This window comes from Tenrec ecaudatus, chromosome 1, assembly GCF_050624435.1.
Source record: "Tenrec ecaudatus isolate mTenEca1 chromosome 1, mTenEca1.hap1, whole genome shotgun sequence".
NCBI lineage: Eukaryota > Metazoa > Chordata > Mammalia > Afrosoricida > Tenrecidae > Tenrec > Tenrec ecaudatus.
In genome coordinates, this window is record NC_134530.1 from 168,363,808 (window position 1) to 168,382,127 (window position 18,320).

The 18,320-nt window shown below is 38.6% G+C and overlaps 1 protein-coding gene across 1 annotated transcript; it reads left to right on the top strand.

The window, feature by feature from the left end:
• The first annotated feature begins 7,053 nt into the window (after nucleotides 1-7,053).
• LOC142438211 (olfactory receptor 10R2-like) lies at nucleotides 7,054-15,921 on the top strand. Its single transcript, XM_075540773.1, has 2 exons — nucleotides 7,054-7,973; nucleotides 15,882-15,921. The coding sequence occupies exons 1-2, from the start codon at nucleotides 7,054-7,056 to the stop codon at nucleotides 15,919-15,921; spliced, it is 960 nt and encodes a 319-aa protein (XP_075396888.1).
• The last annotated feature ends 2,399 nt before the right edge of the window (nucleotides 15,922-18,320 follow it).

Genomic DNA, 18,320 nt, shown 5'->3' on the forward strand with positions numbered 1-18,320 from the left:
ATTAATTTCTATCACACCCTATGTCTATAACACCAGTTAACCAAAATGTAAACTCGCTGTCATTGAGTTAATACTGACTCATAGTGACATTACAGGTCAGGGGAGAGCTGCGAGTTTCTGAGATTGTAACTCTTAACAGGGGTAGATACCCCCATCTTTCTCTTGAGGAGAAGCTAGGAGATTCAAGCTACTGAATTTGTGGTTATCAGTCCAACTCATAATCACTGTGCTCTCACAAGGCTCCTACAAACCATTTAGGAGAGATCAAAACAATCCGTAATACAATCAACTAAATATATAATTCCAAAAACAACCCTTTAAAAACACTCAGATTCAGTTCTTTTAAGACATTCAAGTTCTCCTCTTTTCTAGACACTCATGTTCATAATCATAGGGCCTTAGCCAACTAACAGGGTGTGTCCAGCACGGCCTGACCAGAAAGTGCACTTTAATAGCCTTTATTTTCTTTGTAGCAACTGAAGGTAAGAATAACTAAAGAAACCATTAAATAGTCAAATACTGACTTCCCAGGAGCCTGGAGCCATTATAAAGAATCCCACTGCAGACACCAATGTTGTATATATATAAATCCCAGACTAGTCCCAAGAATTGGAGATTAAAAATGTGCCATATGTCCAACTCTTCCAAGATTCTACTCTGTTCTATTTCCCCCTTTCTTCCCTTCACATATTGTCTCACATCCCTGGATTCTGTCACTTGCTATAACATTCCACAGAAATCCACAAACTTTGAGGAAATGTCTCATGTTGGTGGGTGCAGGTCAGTTCAAAATCCTTAGGTCCTAGTAGAGGTGAGCTAAATGCTGGGTTCAGAGCCTGAAGCGGAAACTATCCAAAAGTCAGTGTTGGTCTTGCTTCTACCAAAGCTCAGTCAGGAAATACAGGTATGGCTTTCCAGGTGAGGTGATATGTATTACAATTTTGTGGTACCAGTATATATATACTCCATCCAAAGAAAACAAAGGATGGTACCATACATCTTCTACTAAGATAAAAACAAAGGGTGTGGTTTTGTCCACATCTTCTGCTAAGATGTCCCCATAGAAACAAAGAGTCTGCCTAGGGGCAGACTCTGCCTGCCTTGCCAGAGGGAAGACTCCTGTGTCTGCTTCCTTGACTTTGAACCAGCAGCCCAAGTGAGTTGAAAGACTTCCAGCATATTAACTGTTCCACTAAAGTGAGTTGATGAGAACCCTCTGTACTGCTGTGTGAACTAATGAGCTGTTTTATACCTTCTTGCTGTATAAACCTATGTATATATATATGTTTATATATATATTCATAAATGTCCTTATTTTAATCATGTTGTAAAATGACCACCCATAACCTTTGCCAAATTTTCCATCTCTATAAACAAAAAACTCACTGTTTCCTAAACAATGATGCCCTCTTTCCTCTTCCCTCCCACTCCTGGTAACAACTAATAAAATTTGTTCTCTATAAATTTGCCTCTTCCTGTTATTTTAAATAAGAAACCCTGGTAGCCTAGTGGTTACGTGTTGGGCCACTAAGTGCAAGGTTAGCAGTTGTAAACCACCAGCGGCACCATGGGAGAAAGAGTTAAGGTGTTAGAAACTCACAAGGTCATTTCTGTTATTTAATGTCACTACAGTTGGCATCCTCTCAATGACAGTGAGTTTGGGTTTGTTTGTGTTTCCTCTGTATATTTTAAGTGAGTTATTTTATTTGTCCTTTTGTGAGTGACTAAGTTTACTCAGCATATTTTCAAGACTCCTCATAATGTTGCTTGAATCAGGATTTCATTTCTCTTTATGGCTGAGTAATCATCTATTGGAAGAAGGGTCACATTTTATTTATCAATCATCCATGCTGGATATTTAGATCCTTTAATTTCTATGCAGTTGGCAAAACTATATTATCACCAAGGTAGTTAGTTTATTGTGCCAACCTGGCCGATAAACACATGTGGGCTTAATTGAAGAGCAGAGGGATAAATGGCTCGGTGAGCCTCGCCTTTAGAATTCTTGGGTCTCTTGCTTTGTGATGGCCAAACCAGGGTGCAGCTGCCTTAGCCAGTTCTCTACTTTAGCTGGCAAGGCTCACTTCCTGCAAGGCATCCCCGAGGAGAAGCCACATGGACCTATCCTGATGCAGCCCTGGGTGCTGGAGCAGCCTTGTGGAGACCCCTGCCAGCACTGAGATGTTTACACATTCACTGACTCAGCTTTCCTCCGGCAGTCAGCATCATTATGTCTGTTTTGTGAGATGGAGGAGTACTTTGTGGTTTGGTGTTGGATATGTTAATGTTGGACTTGTGGGCTTGGGCAGCACTGGGATTTTTTTTTTTGATGTGCACTTAACCTTTATATAAACCTCTCTCTTATGCATGAGTTTCTGTGGATTTGTTTCTCATAAAGTACCCAGACTAATACAACCACTGTGACTTTCATGAATTAAATTGTGTTACCCCTAAAACATGTGTCAACTTGACTAGGCCAGGAGGCTCAGAAATGTATGGTTCCAATTTGTGATCTGATATAATTATCTTCCATTCTGTGATAGGTATTATAAATCCTAACCTCTCTATGTTAAGAAGGTAGGTTGACATACTGCCTACAACAAATGGTTGGAGCCAAGGAACATCTGTTTAACCCTGTAGTTAGTAGTCCAGTACCTCACCCAACGCACCACCATACACATTTGTTGTTTCTTTTATAGCCGCAAAAGGTTACAAAAAACAGTGAGCACACCTAAACAGGATAGAACTTTCCTTCATTTCCAAAATCTGCTCTTAGTAGTCACTCTTTAAGAAGGCACAGGCCTGGGTAGTATTTTGTTCTGTTGGACATGGGATTGCTCTGGGTTTAAATGGACTAGGCAACAGCTAATCACAATTAACAGCAGCAGTTTACTGAGGCAGGGTTAGGTCGGGTTTTATCTTGAGTGACAGTTTTATCCGAGGGCATGGCACAACTATCACATGTATAAAGGTTGTCATTCTTACTTGTCATACCCTTGTTTCAGTCATAAGAGGAAAAAGAAGTGAGCAGCTACCACTGAGAAAGAAAAATCAAAAGTAGTGTGCATGTTTTGTACCCCAGGTCTTTGCTCTGAGAACTCCTAGACCCGAAGGAAGACTGATGCCAAGACACATGGAGATCTTCCAGGAGCACCTGACCCACGGATGCTTGACAGAAAGAACGCTCTCCCAACAGCTGGCACCTTGAGTTCACCTTCTGAACTGTGATAGAATAGCTTTCTGTTAGAGCCTTCCAAAAACAAACCAAATCCACTGCCATCGAGTCAGTTCTGATGCAGAGAGACCCTATGTACAGTTTTCGAGACTAACCATTTTCTCAGGACCAGACAAACTCATCTTTCTCCCAGGGTTACTAGCCAGTACCTAACCCTCAGAACCACCAATCACGTGCAGTATTTCTGTTACAACAACACAAGGTTACTCAGACACATAAACACTACAGAGCTTTCCTTCAGTACCCAAATCTGCTCTAAGTAGCTGCTTTTTAAGATTTCAACCTTACCAGCCAAGACATCACCATTTCCCTATCTCTCACACTATCCTTTTGTCCATGCTGTAGAAGCTGAATTTTGAGGTTTCAGATGAACCCAGACTTAAATAAATAATTAATTCTTATTTGAAAACAAGCAAACAAATCAAGGCTTCGTTTGTCACGATGATTCTGAAGAAGGGAATTATCGTTCATTAAAAGTAGTTCGGGAAGTTAGCTCTGTGTTACCTCCTATAATGTGGGATTTCCACATTTCCTTTTCTTTCTTAATTTGCAAAAGCCTTCACTCCTTAATGAACCATCAGGGAAACTGGAAGCGAAAGTAAACGGATTGCGAATGCCACTTTTCCACCCCTGGTTCTTTCATCCCTGTGGGATCCATAGTATTTTTCTCACCCTTTCCACTAATTGGGGCAGAGATGGGAATTGGCCAAAAATAATGTTGCAATAATGACTCCTGGGAGATTTGAAAAATGTAAATATCAGCAAACATCCTAGGTCCACAACTAATAGGGGATAAGAGAAAAATCATTCAATGATGCTTTGGGGGATACTTCTCAGAATTCTCAGCAGAGAAGGTTGGGAGTCACTGTTTGGAGCCCTGAAATGTCAGTGGTAGAAAGAATAGAAACAGGTATGAGAATATGTGTCTTGGAAATTTCATTTGATTCGAAGATGGTTTCAGTACTGTTCAATAGCTTTGTGCTTGAGAACAGAAGGAAATGCTCTTGTTGGTTCATTTTATATGGGAAATTGAGTGAAGGTAACATTTGGTATCTGATAGATTGAAAAGTGATACCAGTGATAAATTTTGAAATGTTTTCATTTCCCCCTGAACTTTTATCTATCAAGTTACTCAGTACTGGTGGTCAGAGAAAGGTACAGATATATATGATGGATTGAAAATACAGAGAATATTATAGGACTGGAGTGTAAATAAAAACAAAATCAAGAAAATGTTGCTTATTGAGCTAAGATAGGCACCAGTAGTGGCTGAAAGAAATACCTTAAAACATGCTCAGCTGAACTGATAGAACCTCTGTTAGAGAATTGAAAAACAAAGGGAAAATATTAATAACACCTTGTTAGGAAGGGGAGCTGATATCAAACAGTTCAAGAAGAAAGAAAATGTTTTAAAACTGATGTGGTAGCAACTGTACAATACTGCTTGATATGCATGAACTATGAAATGTTATGATTACTGTAAGATCTCCCAGTGAAATGATTAAATAATAATAATAATGAAAAGAATGAACTTAAAACATCTGGCTCATTCATCATGCATTCGTGAATGTCATATGAAACTATTCTTTGGTCATCAAGGTATATTAGAAAAAGATAATAAACAACGAAGTAAAACATGGAGTTTCTAACTGAATCACTTTTTCTTTCCAGACTTGCTACTTACTGCCTTTGAACTTCATTATCTTAATTAACATCCTGTGAAAAAATAGCCTGCTGCACAAGCCTCTGACATGGGCAGTGAGGAGGTAAATATCTCTATTCTCCAAGGAAGGACTATTCTAGTGTCTCTCCTTGTTAGTTACCAATTGATGTGCAAAATACTATGAAGAGTTAGAGCAATAAAAATGTGATGGAGGGTCTTGTTTATATTCTACAACTTCTCCATATGTGACAGAATAGCATATAGTTTTCAGGATAGTAGGTTGAATCTTTGACCCCAGATTTCTTTTTCCAAGGCTTAAAAGGCCACTAGTTTTTCTACAAGTTTAAATAATATCTTCGCCAGAGGTGCTGTTTAAAAATCAAATCTTTAATAAAAAAATCATTCCACAAATACTTTTTTTTAACATAGTGATGTGATTTTTCAATGATATGGGGGACACAAAATCACCTTCAAGTAATGTATACCTCACTGTATATATGAGTAGAGAGGCCATCCTCATAGTAACATCCAGATGAAAGAAAACACGAGCCAAAGCACCAAGACAAGAGGCTGTAAGATGAGAAAACTGTTTCACTGTGGAGAAGCTAGGTCTGATTGTTGATGTGTCTGGGGACAGCAGAGAAGAACCGATGAAGAAGCCGTGACAACAGCAATCCTGCTACAAATGGCACTTGGCTTCTAGAGCTTAAAATAAAGGCAGACAGCACTTGTTAAATGTATATATTACTAATTTAAATTATTAATTAGTTAACACATCAATGAATAAATAAATGAAAGGAAGTGATAATCTGACCACTCAAGGAATGTATAGATTCTGCCCATTAACCTACTGGTTATACTATGATTCACTTAGCTGGAAAAATTAAACAGGTACTTCTGTTGCAACACCCCCTTCGAAAGTGAGGAGGCCCCAGCAAAAGCACAGTAATAGTAATGAATGAACACAATTATGACTTAGGTTGCCAAAAGTAAGGTCAGCACTTTGCAAGTGTCAGTCACTTTGCTGGAAAAAGAAGAGACTTTCTCATCCTGCCAGGAGTTCTCAGAAACACAGGGATGGCTTTACTCTGCCCTGTAGGGCCTCAGTGGTGGGCTTCAACTCAATGGCAGTGAATTTGTTTTATTGTAATATTGCCTAGAGGTTAGACATTGTCAATAGACTCTTCTTGAAATCCAAGAAAAATATTGTTATAAAGAATCACTACAGCTCATTTTGAGGAAGTCTGTTTGCTTTGATTTCTTTTCATTTTTGAAGTTTTAATTATAGCAAAAATGTAAACCAGGTCTATCTTGGCAGATGACAAAAAGTTAGTAGAATCAATGATTGACTTAACTGTAAGAATTTTATTTTATTAGAGCAATTTACATATTCCTACTTACTGTGTCTATAAAGTAGATCAAAGATAGATTTTATGATTCAATGAAAGATAAATTGAAATTTATAAAATATTGTCAGTACAAACCTGGAAGAATAGCAATTAGCGTTTAATGTTAGTTTGATAGTTCATGTTAAAGTAAAATAATAATGTTTTGGGTGGAGTTTTTTGGTGTATGTGTACGTGTGTATTTTCTTTTAAACCTTGGAGATAAGCGTAAAGGAAAACAACAAAAAGAAAAACTAAAAGTCACTTCTTGAAAATGAAATCAGGTGCTCTGTAGCAGAATCTGACATTTACTAAAAGCTTACAATGTGTATGTGCTCGGCTAAGTACTTTTAATAAAAACAGATGCTAGTGCTCCTCTGTTGCAGAATCTCTGTTAGATGAAGAAGCAAAGGTGTAGGGCATGATGGAATTGACAAATGACAGAATTAAAGTTGTTACAAAGGAAAACTTTTTAATTTTCATTCCCTAATTATTTTTTGGAGTAGTCAGTATGAAAGATCACCTAACCTTCAATATGATAAGGGAGATAAAACTATCAGTGAACATGGATGTCACTTCTCTGAGTGCTCAGAAACAACTCAGTTGTCATATAATTAGTAAGGCATCTTTTTTTTTATAGTCCTTCATTCTGTGATTTAATGGTCCTTAATCCATTGTGGGCCACCTATCTGCATTTTTCAGTATCCAATAATCTATTCCTCCTTCGTTTCTCTTTTCCTTAGGTCAGTCCCTTGGATCAGTCCAACCAAATGAATGTGTCTTCTGTGACAGAGTTCCTGCTTTTGGGATTTTCCAGCCTTGGAGAAACACAGCCCATTCTCTTTGGAGTTTTTCTGTTTCTATATCTGGTTATCCTGAGTGGGAACATCACCATCGTCACTGTCATCCGCCTGGATCGCAACCTCCACATACCCATGTACTTCTTTCTGGGGATCCTCTCCATCTCTGAGACATGCTACACGTTTGTCATTTTGCCTAAGATGCTTATCAACCTGTGGTCTCTGCTCAGGACAATCTCCTTCGTTAGTTGTGCCACACAGATGTTCTTCTTTCTTGGTTTTGCTGTCACGAATTGCATGCTACTGGGAGTGATGGGCTATGACCGCTATGCTGCCATCTGCCACCCACTTCACTACCCTATCCTTATGAGTTGGCAGGTCTGTGGACAACTGGCAGCCACTTGTGCCGGGATTGGCTTTCTGTTTTCCTTAATAGGGACACTCTTAGTCTTCAAACTCCCTTTCTGTGGCCCCAATAAGGTCAACCACTACTTCTGTGACATCTCACCAGTCATCCGGCTTGCTTGCAGTAACAGCAGTATCAATGAACTGATCATCTTCATTGGTGGAGTTCTATCTCTGATGGTTCCCATGACTTTCATTTGCATCTCTTATGGCTTCATTGTTCGCACCATCCTGAAGATCCCATCAGCTGAAGGCAAGCGAAAGGCCTTCTCCACCTGTGCCTCCCATCTCACTGTGGTTATTGTCCACTATGGCTGTGCTTCCTTTGTCTACCTGAGACCATCATCCAAATTTTCATCCAGTAAAGATAGGCTGGTAACAGTGACCTACACAATTGTTACTCCATTATTAAACCCCATGGTATATAGCCTCAGGAACAAAGACGTCCAGATGGCTATTTGGAAAGTGATTGGCCGAAGAGGATTGTATCCTAAGGCCGTATAGTGAGAATATTTCACATCAGTGGGAACACCCTTTCAAAGACGTGATAGTAATGCTATTGCTGTCTTTCCTATAGATAGCATGTTACCGGCTTTGTATTGCAAGCTTTTCAATATTGTTTTGATGGGCTTTGTGGGGTACGACTTTAAAATTGGGTTGATTTTTAATTGAATTCTAACTACAGACACTTTTTAAACTTGTGAAAATAAGTATTTTGGTACCTTAGGATTCTCAGTGATTTTAGCCTCATCGCTGAAGGATGCGTACCATAATGTGAATGGTCATTTATTATAGAAGGTTCAACAATGGTAACTTTGCCAGTGTTTAGAAAAATTTCAGTAAGGTCCTTTACAAAAAGATCATGGAGATCATGGAACCAATCGAATAGCAACTTAATATAATCCTGAGCTATCAGTGTTTGAAAGGTACCCATGGCTATCTCTTTCTATTGCTCGTCATTGCACAAGATTCAATTGAAGCATTCTGTCTTCTGATTAACTATTAAAGGGTAGATATTCCGCTGTCAACTAGCTCTAAGTATTAAAAAGCTTCTTCCTTCTCTTGGTTCTAGTTGTTATCTCTGGAAATACATAGCTTGTATTTAATCTTCCATCTTCATAATAGTCATTCACATATCTGAAGATCGATAACATTTCCCCTGTCGCCCTCAGAGGCACCACGAGGGCTGGGTTTCACCCAGCGTGGTAGCTCCTGGGGTCACCCACCTCTCCCTGGACTTCCTTCTGTATGAGGCCAATCAGAATCTTTAGTCATATTTATTATCCATTTAATCATAAAATAACATATAATACACGTAGCTGTGAATTACTTAAATGCTGTATGCCTTAGATTATATAAATATTAACAACAAAATTATTTTGTCAAATATTTCCCATATTGAATTGCAACATCATTTGTAACTGAGCAGATGCCTTCTTTATTTTTCTACTTTTCCTTCATTCAGATTTTTTAAAGTGATTAATATAGGCTCAAAAGACTAAATACCCCGATACTGTGGCTAAAACACTAGAAAACTTAAAATGAGCAACTACTACAGAAACAACAGCAGCAACAAAAACAATGGCAAATACTTGCAGCGGGCCAGACAAGACCGTTAGATTAGAAGTGTCGCTGTAATTGAATAATAATGACAACTATGGCTACCCCGCATTAGAAGGTTCACGTAACAAATTAGCATGGCGTTTCGGCCTTGTCGGTATATTCATACATGTTACCTGTTTTCCTTTGTATTACTAGTGATAGGGATATTTTTATAAAAAGTAATAAATTTCTGCTGATGAATTGCACCAAAATTGTACAGATAGTTATTTTAGTGTCATCAAGCAATGTCACTCACTCAGTGATGGATGTCTGAACCCTTCTAGTGACAGCATGGATTTCCCTTATAATGCGTTTCATCAATTTATTCACACTCGAAATCCTAGTCCATTTTCTATTTTGTTAATATTTTTCTTAAAATAAATTTTGGGGACATGAATAGAATATTCCACTTGAGGCAGAATGATCACCATTTTTGTTCTAGAGGTCAATTTTAGGTTAATACAGCCTATGTTTTCAGTATTTCTCTTATCAGGTCAATTATAAGTGTGATCTTCATGGATCCCTAGGTTTCATATTAAAGAAATTTATGCTATCTATCTATCTATCTATCTATCTATCTATCTATCTATATCCCTATACAAACGAATGTCACACTTGGGTGGCAAAAGTTGCTAAATGCTCTATCAACTGAAAGGTGCCTATTTGAACCTATCCAGAGTTGCTTCATAAGAAAGGTCTGGACATCTCCACTTGAAAAGGCCATGGACTTAAAGATCATATAGAATGGTGGCATATGCACATGCATGCACACACACACACATAAATATATACACACGCTTATTAAGGCCATCTTTCTTAGTTTGGTTTTCTTCTTCTTTAAACAATGTCATACTTGGCACATATTATCTCAAGTCCCTTCCTTTGATCTTAGAACTAACTACAGAATATTGAGGTATTTTCATCCAGTGTATAATATTCAACCTGCTCCATTGATTCTGTCACTGCTCCATTCTAGCTCTTTACCTAGACCTGAAGTTCAAATGGGAGTTATGTTGTATGAAATTACTGACTGTCTGGATCCCGAGACACTGATGCCTCTCTAGGGCTGGATGGCAGATGTTCGGGTGTTTTCCATCATTGTCTTAGACACTTGCTAAAGTGAAACTACTTGCAAGTCAAATTCCTGAAACTGCATTTTGAAAGCCTGTGCAGATGGGGATCGTCAAATATATGTTCTTATCCAACATGTGTGAGTTCTAAAATGTTAGATGATGCTCTTTCACAAAGTATAGTTTTGGAAAGAATATTAGTTTGCTATATAAACTAGAAGAGATTAATTGGCAATGCCTTAGGAATCCCTGTAGTGCACCCACACAATATAACCATAATCAGGGTGGTAGAAGCACATAAAATAGGAATTACAGGAGTCTTAAGAGATGCTGGGGCCCACTTATGGTTGTGATAAGGGGTATGTCCTCAGGAAACCTCCTTTTTGGGTCTATGGGAATATCCTGAAAGACCCATTCCAACATATCAATTTCTCTGAGCTTTTGGCTGCCTTCCTCTACAGTGTAGCGAGGTAGGTCAGGTACTTCAAGTTGGTCTAATCTAGGCCATCTGGCAGTCCAGGCTTCCTTAAACCAACCAAATGCAGTGCTGCAATGGGCCCATTTCCATGGAATTCTCTGGTCGCATCATGTTCTTCATCATCCTGAAGCTGCCGGCTTGATAGAACGATGGAATGGGATCCTAAAGACACAATTATGGCACCAACTAGGTGGCAACAACTTGCGGGGATGGAGCAATGTTCTCCAGGAAGCTGTAAATGCTCTAAACCAGTGGCCAATATATGGTGCTGTGTCTCCAATAGCCAGAATTCATGGGTCCAGGAACCAAGGGGTGGAAGCTGGAGTGACACCACTCACTATTCCTCCTAGTGATCCACTTGCAGCATTTTTGCTTTCTGTCCCAGCAACCCTGTGTTCCTCAGGCCTGGAGGTCCTGGTCCCGAAGGAAGGAACTCTCCCACCTAGAAACACAGCACGGATTCCACTGAACTGGCAGCTGAGAATGCCCCCTGGGCACTTTGGGCTTCTCATGCCTTTGGATCAACAGGTCAGGAAGGGTGTCACTGTACTAAGTGGTGTGATTGATCCTGATTACCAAGGAGAAATTGGGCTGGTGTTACATAATGGAGGTAAAGAAGAATGTGCCTGAAATCTAGGAGATCCCATAGGCCAACTCTCAGTGCTACCATGCCCTGTTATTAAATAAATGGTAAGCAACCCAATCCTGACAGGACATATAATGATCCAGACCCTTCAGGAGTGAAGGTCTGGATCACCCCACCAGGCAAAAAACCACAGGCAGCTGATGTGCTTGCTGAGGGCAAAGGTAATACAGAATGAGTAGTAGAAGAAGGTACTTTTACCTATCAATTATGACCACGTGATCAATTGCAAAAGTGAGGTTTGTAATTGTCAATGTATTTTTATGTGCTTATTGCATATCTTTCCTTTGTTCAGGTATGGTATATCAGATACAATTGGACTCAGTGTGTTTTCATCTATATTTATGATAGATGATTGATGATAAGACATTTCATCAATGTCTGGAAATTATATAAGTATTTATGGCTAAAAACTTGTGTACAGGTGCCAGGTTGGCAATGGTGGGTCGAGATAGTTAGTTTATTGTGCCAGTCTGGCCAATAAACACATGTGGGATTAATTGAAGGGCAGAGGGATAAATGGCTCAGTGAGCCTTGCCTTTCTTGTCTCTTGCTCTTTGATCATCGGACCAGAGTGCAGCTGCCTTGCTTGTTCTGTGCCTCAATTTTCAAGCTACATTACCTGTGGGACACCTAACCTGTGGACTGTGTGGCTGTAATTTGAGGTGCCTTTAAGATTTACTTCACCACAAAATTGGAATTTACATCTCTTGAGCTGGGGACTGACTGTTGGTGACCTGCCTTGCTGTTTGCTGCCTCTGCCGGGATAGCCTGAATCTCTCTACAGAGGACTACCTGGCAGCCTTCAAGACATGAAGGACTGCCAGTGTCTCACAACTCTCTCATAGGAGTGATTTTCACTGAGCTATTTGTACTGCTTTATAATTTAACTGTTCATTTCTTGTACTATATATCTATCTATATATAATTTAACTGTTAATTTCTTGTGTTATATATCTATCTGTATATATATATAATTATTAACAATCTGGTTTTATCTCTCTAGAGAACCCTGTCTAACACAAATCTGGAATTTAGAAATATCTTGTGATGCTTTAAAAGACCTTTCTATTGTCATCAAGGTAGACATTTTGATTTGGTCTATAATCAAAATCCTCTACTTCCTCACATCAAAACTATTTTAATGACACTTTTGGGTTAATCATATCCCATAATAATTTTGCTTCATATTTGCTACTCTTTCTATTGAATAAACTCCATATTTTTTACTTTAACAAAATTCCACTATTATAAAAATTAAATATGTAGGGCAGGTTCAGAGATCCTCCTGAAGATAATTTCTTTTCTGTCCTCTTCATCTTTTCCTTTTAAAATTATTTGTCCTAGTTCTACAGAAAGAACGTAAAACTTTATTATTTGATGACTATCGTGTGAATTTTACTATAGACCATTATTCTATTTAAATGCTTTATGATGATACATTCACTATAAAATAATACATGTATATGCCTATTTATGTTTATATACACTATTGTTGTTTGATTTGTGTGGTCAATTTGGTTCCAATTCATAACATTCCTCTGTACAACAGAAGAAAAACACTGAATGGTCCCACACCATCATCACAAATGTTGCTATGTTTGAGGGTGTTGCTGCAGCCACTGAGTCAACCCATTTCATCGAGGGTCTCTCTCTTTCCCTCCTTCCCTCCTTTGTTTTATTGACCCTCTATTTTACTTTGTCATCAAAAATGATGATTATATATGTGGACTACTCCAGAATATACAGAATTTAATTTGACTACATCTGTGGGAAGAGAAAATGGAGAAATTCAATATCAGCAGCTAGAACGTGGCCAGAGATGACTGTGGAGCAGGCCATCAATTGCTTATATTCAGGTTGAAGGTGAAGAAAATGCATTCCCAAGAGCCAAAATATGACCTTGAGTATACATCACCTGATTTCTAAGAACATCTGAAGCACACATTTGATACATTGAACACAAGCAACAAAAGACCTGGTGAGCTGTGGGATGACATCAAGAGCATCACACATGAAGAAAGCAAAGGTCAATAAAAAGACAGGAAAGCAAGAAAAGATCAGTGTGAATGTCAGAAGAGACTGAAATGTGCTCCTAATTGTAGATAGGTAAGGCAACAGAAGACAGGCTGGAGTCAAAGAGCTGAGCAGAAAATTTCAAAGGGCAGCTTGAGAAGACAAAGTAAAATATTATAATGAAATGTGCCAAAACCTAGAGATATAGAACTTTAAAAAAATCCTCAGCATATCTTAAATGGAAAGAACTCAAGAAAAATTTAAGCCTTGAGTTGTAATATTGAAAGGTTCTACAGTCAAACTATCGAATGATGCAGGATGCATCCAAAAAAATGAAAAGAAGACACAATCATTGTACCCAAAAGAACTAGTCAACATCCAACCATTTCAAGAGGTAGCATATGTGTAAGAACCAATGATATTGAAGTCAAAGTGCACATAAGGTCAAAAAGAAGGCTCCTTGAATTGATGGAACACCAATGATAATATTTAAATAAGCTGATGAAGCACTGGAAGCACTCATTTGTCTATGCCAGGAAATGAGGAAGACAGCTATTTGGACAACTGACACATAGGGATCTATATTTGTACCCATTCACTAGATCATGACCCAACAGAATGCTCAAATTATGAAATAATATTCTTGATATCACATGCTAGTAAAATTTTGCTGAAGATTATCCAACAACAGCTGCAGCATTACACTAACCAGAAGACTCCAAACAAGATGTCTGCAACAATGGGCTTAAACATAAGAACAATCGTAAGGATGACACATGACCAGTCAATGTTTAGTTCTTTTTACATAAGGGTCGTTATGAGTTGGAGGAGACTTGAAGGCATCTAACAAAAACAACAAAATAATATTAATGAAGATGTGCAGTGCCTTAAGCTAATTGCAAGGTTGGTGGCTCACATTCCCAGCCACTCCATGGTAGAAAGATGACACTGTCTACTCCACAAGATTTACAATCTCAGAAACTTTGTTGAGAACTTCTACTCTTTTGTGTGTGTGTGGTTGCTATGAGTCAGAACTGACTCAAGACCCATGTTTTTTGTGGTATGAGTGATGATAACATCCACATTTTGTTGGATCATCTTTCATTAAATTGGCACAAATATGCCTCTCTTCCAGTTGGTTTTCCAGGCATCCGTCTTCCAAATTTCTTGGCACAGATGAAGGTGCTCTTCTAGCATTGCATTTATTTGTTGAAACATCTAAATTGGGTTTCTGTAAATCCTTTGGGTTTTGTTTTCTGATGAAGCTTGGTTTTCTTCCTTCATATCTATTGGTTCTTGATCATATAAGATTCAGTTGCTGTCTCTACAGGTTTACCTAGCCTGAGTTTCATATACAGAAAAACTTACAAAATCAAAACAAAATACAAAATGGCAACAATAATAACAAAATGAAACAGAGACAAACCTCAATCAAAATGAGGTCGTGATATTTAAACTTGGACCAATTAAGTATTAGCTCAAGAAGGAGATCAGATGACAAGGTGTCACATTTTGACCTACCTGTAACTGCAGTAATCCCCTCTACAAATTACCCTATTTAACAACAGACCTTTTCCATCTCTGGTCCATACTTAGAGGGAATTCACCTGAGGCTCAATCAGTTTGGGGGACCTTGAGAATGGGTTTGGGGCTTTCACTGTCATCCATCATTTTCTGCAAACAGATATTCAGAATTTAGGCTCTATTTATTGTTATGCAAATATATATAACACATTTGAATTAAGGACAGTAATTATGTTGCAAAACCATTACCTTTACTCAATGCTAAACTTTCCATTACCATAAAAAATTGCATGGCTTCCTAAGCAATGGTTCCCCTTCTTCCCTTTTGCTCTTACATATTGCCATCGAGTCAATTCCAACTAATAGTGATCCTACAGGACAAAGTCAGATGGACTCTTTGGGTTCCTGAGATGATACATCATATATATATATATATATATAAAATATGTAATTTTATTGGGGGCTCTTACAGCTCTGATAATAATTCAAATATCAGTGGTATCAAGCACATTTGTACATATGTTGCTATCATCATTTAAAAACAATTTATTTTTACTTGATTACTTTGCACCAGTTCCTCTTTTTTCCCTCCATCCCCCACCTGCCCACCCTCAAAATGAAAGATTACTTTTATTTTCATATCTTACACTGTCCACTGTCTCCCTTCACCCACATTTCTGTTGTTCACCTCACTTGGGGGGCAGGGAAGGGAAGGAACACTGTACATATTAATGGGAACAGACAGCCTCATCTTTCCCCTATGATGTACCTAGTGAATTCAAACTGATGATCTCAGGTTAGCAGTCCAATGACAAGTCCACTATACCACCAATGCTCCTCTTCTTGCTCTTAGTAGCTGCCTTTTCTTGTCATTTCATATAAACCAGTTTATACAATATCTGTTCTTTTGTGGTTGTCTTATTTTGTTGAGTATAATGTTGAAAACTGGACATGGTAAATGTGGCAACTCTGGAATTCAAAATAGCCCTGCACGTAGAGTTGGCCATTCATTGCTGCTGCTGCTGTTTTGGGTGTTTGTTTAATGGCTTTCCTGGAATAGTTCTGTAAAGTCTGCATTCTTTGCCACGTGTTGCCACTGAAGTCATTGTTCAGTTAGCTTACTGGTCAGCTAGATATTGGAGAGAGATTCCCTCAATTAACTTGAGTGAGTCTCCAAACCTTTGCTGAGATTTTGTGTACGTCTTAGTCTTCATTTCCTGCTTGTGCCAAGCATGAACATCAGCAGAGATGAGAGAGTAAGACAGTGTTGAGTATTTTCTGGGCATGTAGATACCCCTATACCTGCTGTTAGATTCTCATGATGATATCAGTACTATTTAATGTTCTTTGGGGAATCTCATTTTTCTCATTGTTTCTTTGAAAGATTTCAGTTAGCTTCTTGATTGTCCCAATTGTTTTGGTTTTGGTTGCTTTGCACATGTGAGATCGTAATAATTGCCAGTGGTCATTTTGGATGGTTGCTCCAGAAGAATGAACTGTTCATAATGAGCAAGTCTGAGTTAGAGCAAATCAAGACAAGACCTGTCAGTAGGGTTTCTAGGGAACCACAGCAAAAATTAGAAATGATCATTCTTTTCTGATACAGCTTTTGAGGGATTCCAAGCCCATCCTGTTCTTTAGTAATTCTTGACTGTTGTGGTGCTATTCAAAGCCCCTACTGAGCTTGGATCGAGACTGAGGATAAGATACATTAAAATTCCTGAAGTGTCACACAAAAATTCAGTTGTTATTAATGAATAAATCTTCCTTGGATTATTAAAAGGCTTTAAATACTTTTCAGCACATTCTAAATGTTGATTTTGATAATTTTGCCAGTATTTATGCTGCTTTTACGATAAATGAATTTTAAGAGGTCCGCATTATATTACTCCAAAGTAACTTGGCCAAAATATTTTTAATAGAAAATTGATATTTTTGACTCAATTCAGCTCTGTAAAACTACTCACACCTGAGTCAGTGATAGCAGCATGTTTCTGGTGATGAGTCTTGTTGCGGGGATTCAGATATGATTCCATATGACAAGGTAGAATTGTCCCATAAGATTTTCTTGTCTGTAAACTTTATGGAAACAGATTTCTAGGTGTTTTTCTTGTGGAATTACTGGATGTGTTTGGAATACCAACCTTTCAGTAATAACCTTTTAGGCCACCAGAAGACTCTGATTTTAGCCTGCTAAGTCTTTATGATTAATATTGTTTAAACAATGAGAATGTGTTGGGTAAAAGCTGCAAGACTTGGGGAATGTTTTCTTCACGTGGTTAATGTTTCCAGGTAGTATAGTAACAAAGCCCACATTAAAGAAGCACACCAGCCTGTGTTACCACAAGGTGTAGAAGCGACCAGGTATCAGGCATCAAAGAACAAAAAATCATATCAGTTGGTGCCCACCTTCCCGATATGATCACTGAAGACAAACGGGTGCATAAGCAAATGTGGTGAAGAAAACTGATGGTGCCCGACTGTCAAAAGATATAGCATCTGGGCTCTTAAAGGCTTGAAGATAAACAAGCGGCCATCTAGCTTAGAAGCAACAAAGCCCACATGGACGAAGCACACCAGCATTTGTGACCATGAGTTGTCAAAGAGATCAGTATCAGGCATCAAAGAACAAAAATCATATCATTGTAAATGAGGGTGAGTGCAGAGTGGAGACCCAATGCCCATCTGTAGGCAACTGGACACCTCCTTACAGAAGGGTCAGAGGGAGGAGATGATGAGTCAGTCAGAGTGCAGGGTCATACAACTTTCCTCTAATTCTTAAATGCTTCTTTCCCCCACTATCATGATCCCAGTTCTACCTTACAAATCTGGCTAGACCAGAGCATGTACTCTGGTACAGATAGGAACTGGAAACACATGGAATCCAGGGAAGATGATCCCTTCAGCACCAGTGGTGAGAGTGGCGATATCTGGAAGGAGGATGGAGGGAAGATGGGGCAGAAAGGGGGAACCGATTACAAGAATCTACAAATAGCCTCCTCCCTGGGGGATAGACAATAGAAAAGTGGGTAAAGGGAGATGTCAGACAGTGTAAGATATGACAAAATAATAATTTATAAATTATCAAGGGTTCATGAGGGAGGGGGAGCAAGGAGGGAGGGGGATGAAGGAGGAGCTGATATCAAAGGCTCAAGCAGGAAGCAAATATTTTGAGAATGATGATGGCAACAAATGTACCAATGTGCTCAACACAATGGATAGATGTATGGATTGTGATAAGAATTATACGAGCCCCCAATACAATGATTAAAAAATAAATTTAAAAAAAGATTTAGAAAGAGAGAGATAAAGAAAGGAACCTTGACAATGTAGTAGTTAAGTACTCAACTGCTAAGTGATTTTAGTCAAAAGGACAGCAGTGCAAACCAGTAGCTTCTCCCTTTGAGAAAAGGCCTGAGAAGCTTTATCTGTACCTGGGAGAATCTATAGGGCAATTCCACTATGTCATATATAGTCATGATGAATTAGAATTCACTCA

Bases quoted from the DNA above. Each gene is read 5' to 3' on its own strand.
- LOC142438211 (XM_075540773.1), top strand. From the start codon at position 7,054: ATGAATGTGTCTTCTGTGACAGAGTTCCTGCTTTTGGGATTTTCCAGC. The intron at 7,974-15,881 runs GTATCCTAAGGC...TTCCTGGAATAG, and splicing joins GTGATTGGCCGAAGAGGATT to TTCTGTAAAGTCTGCATTCT.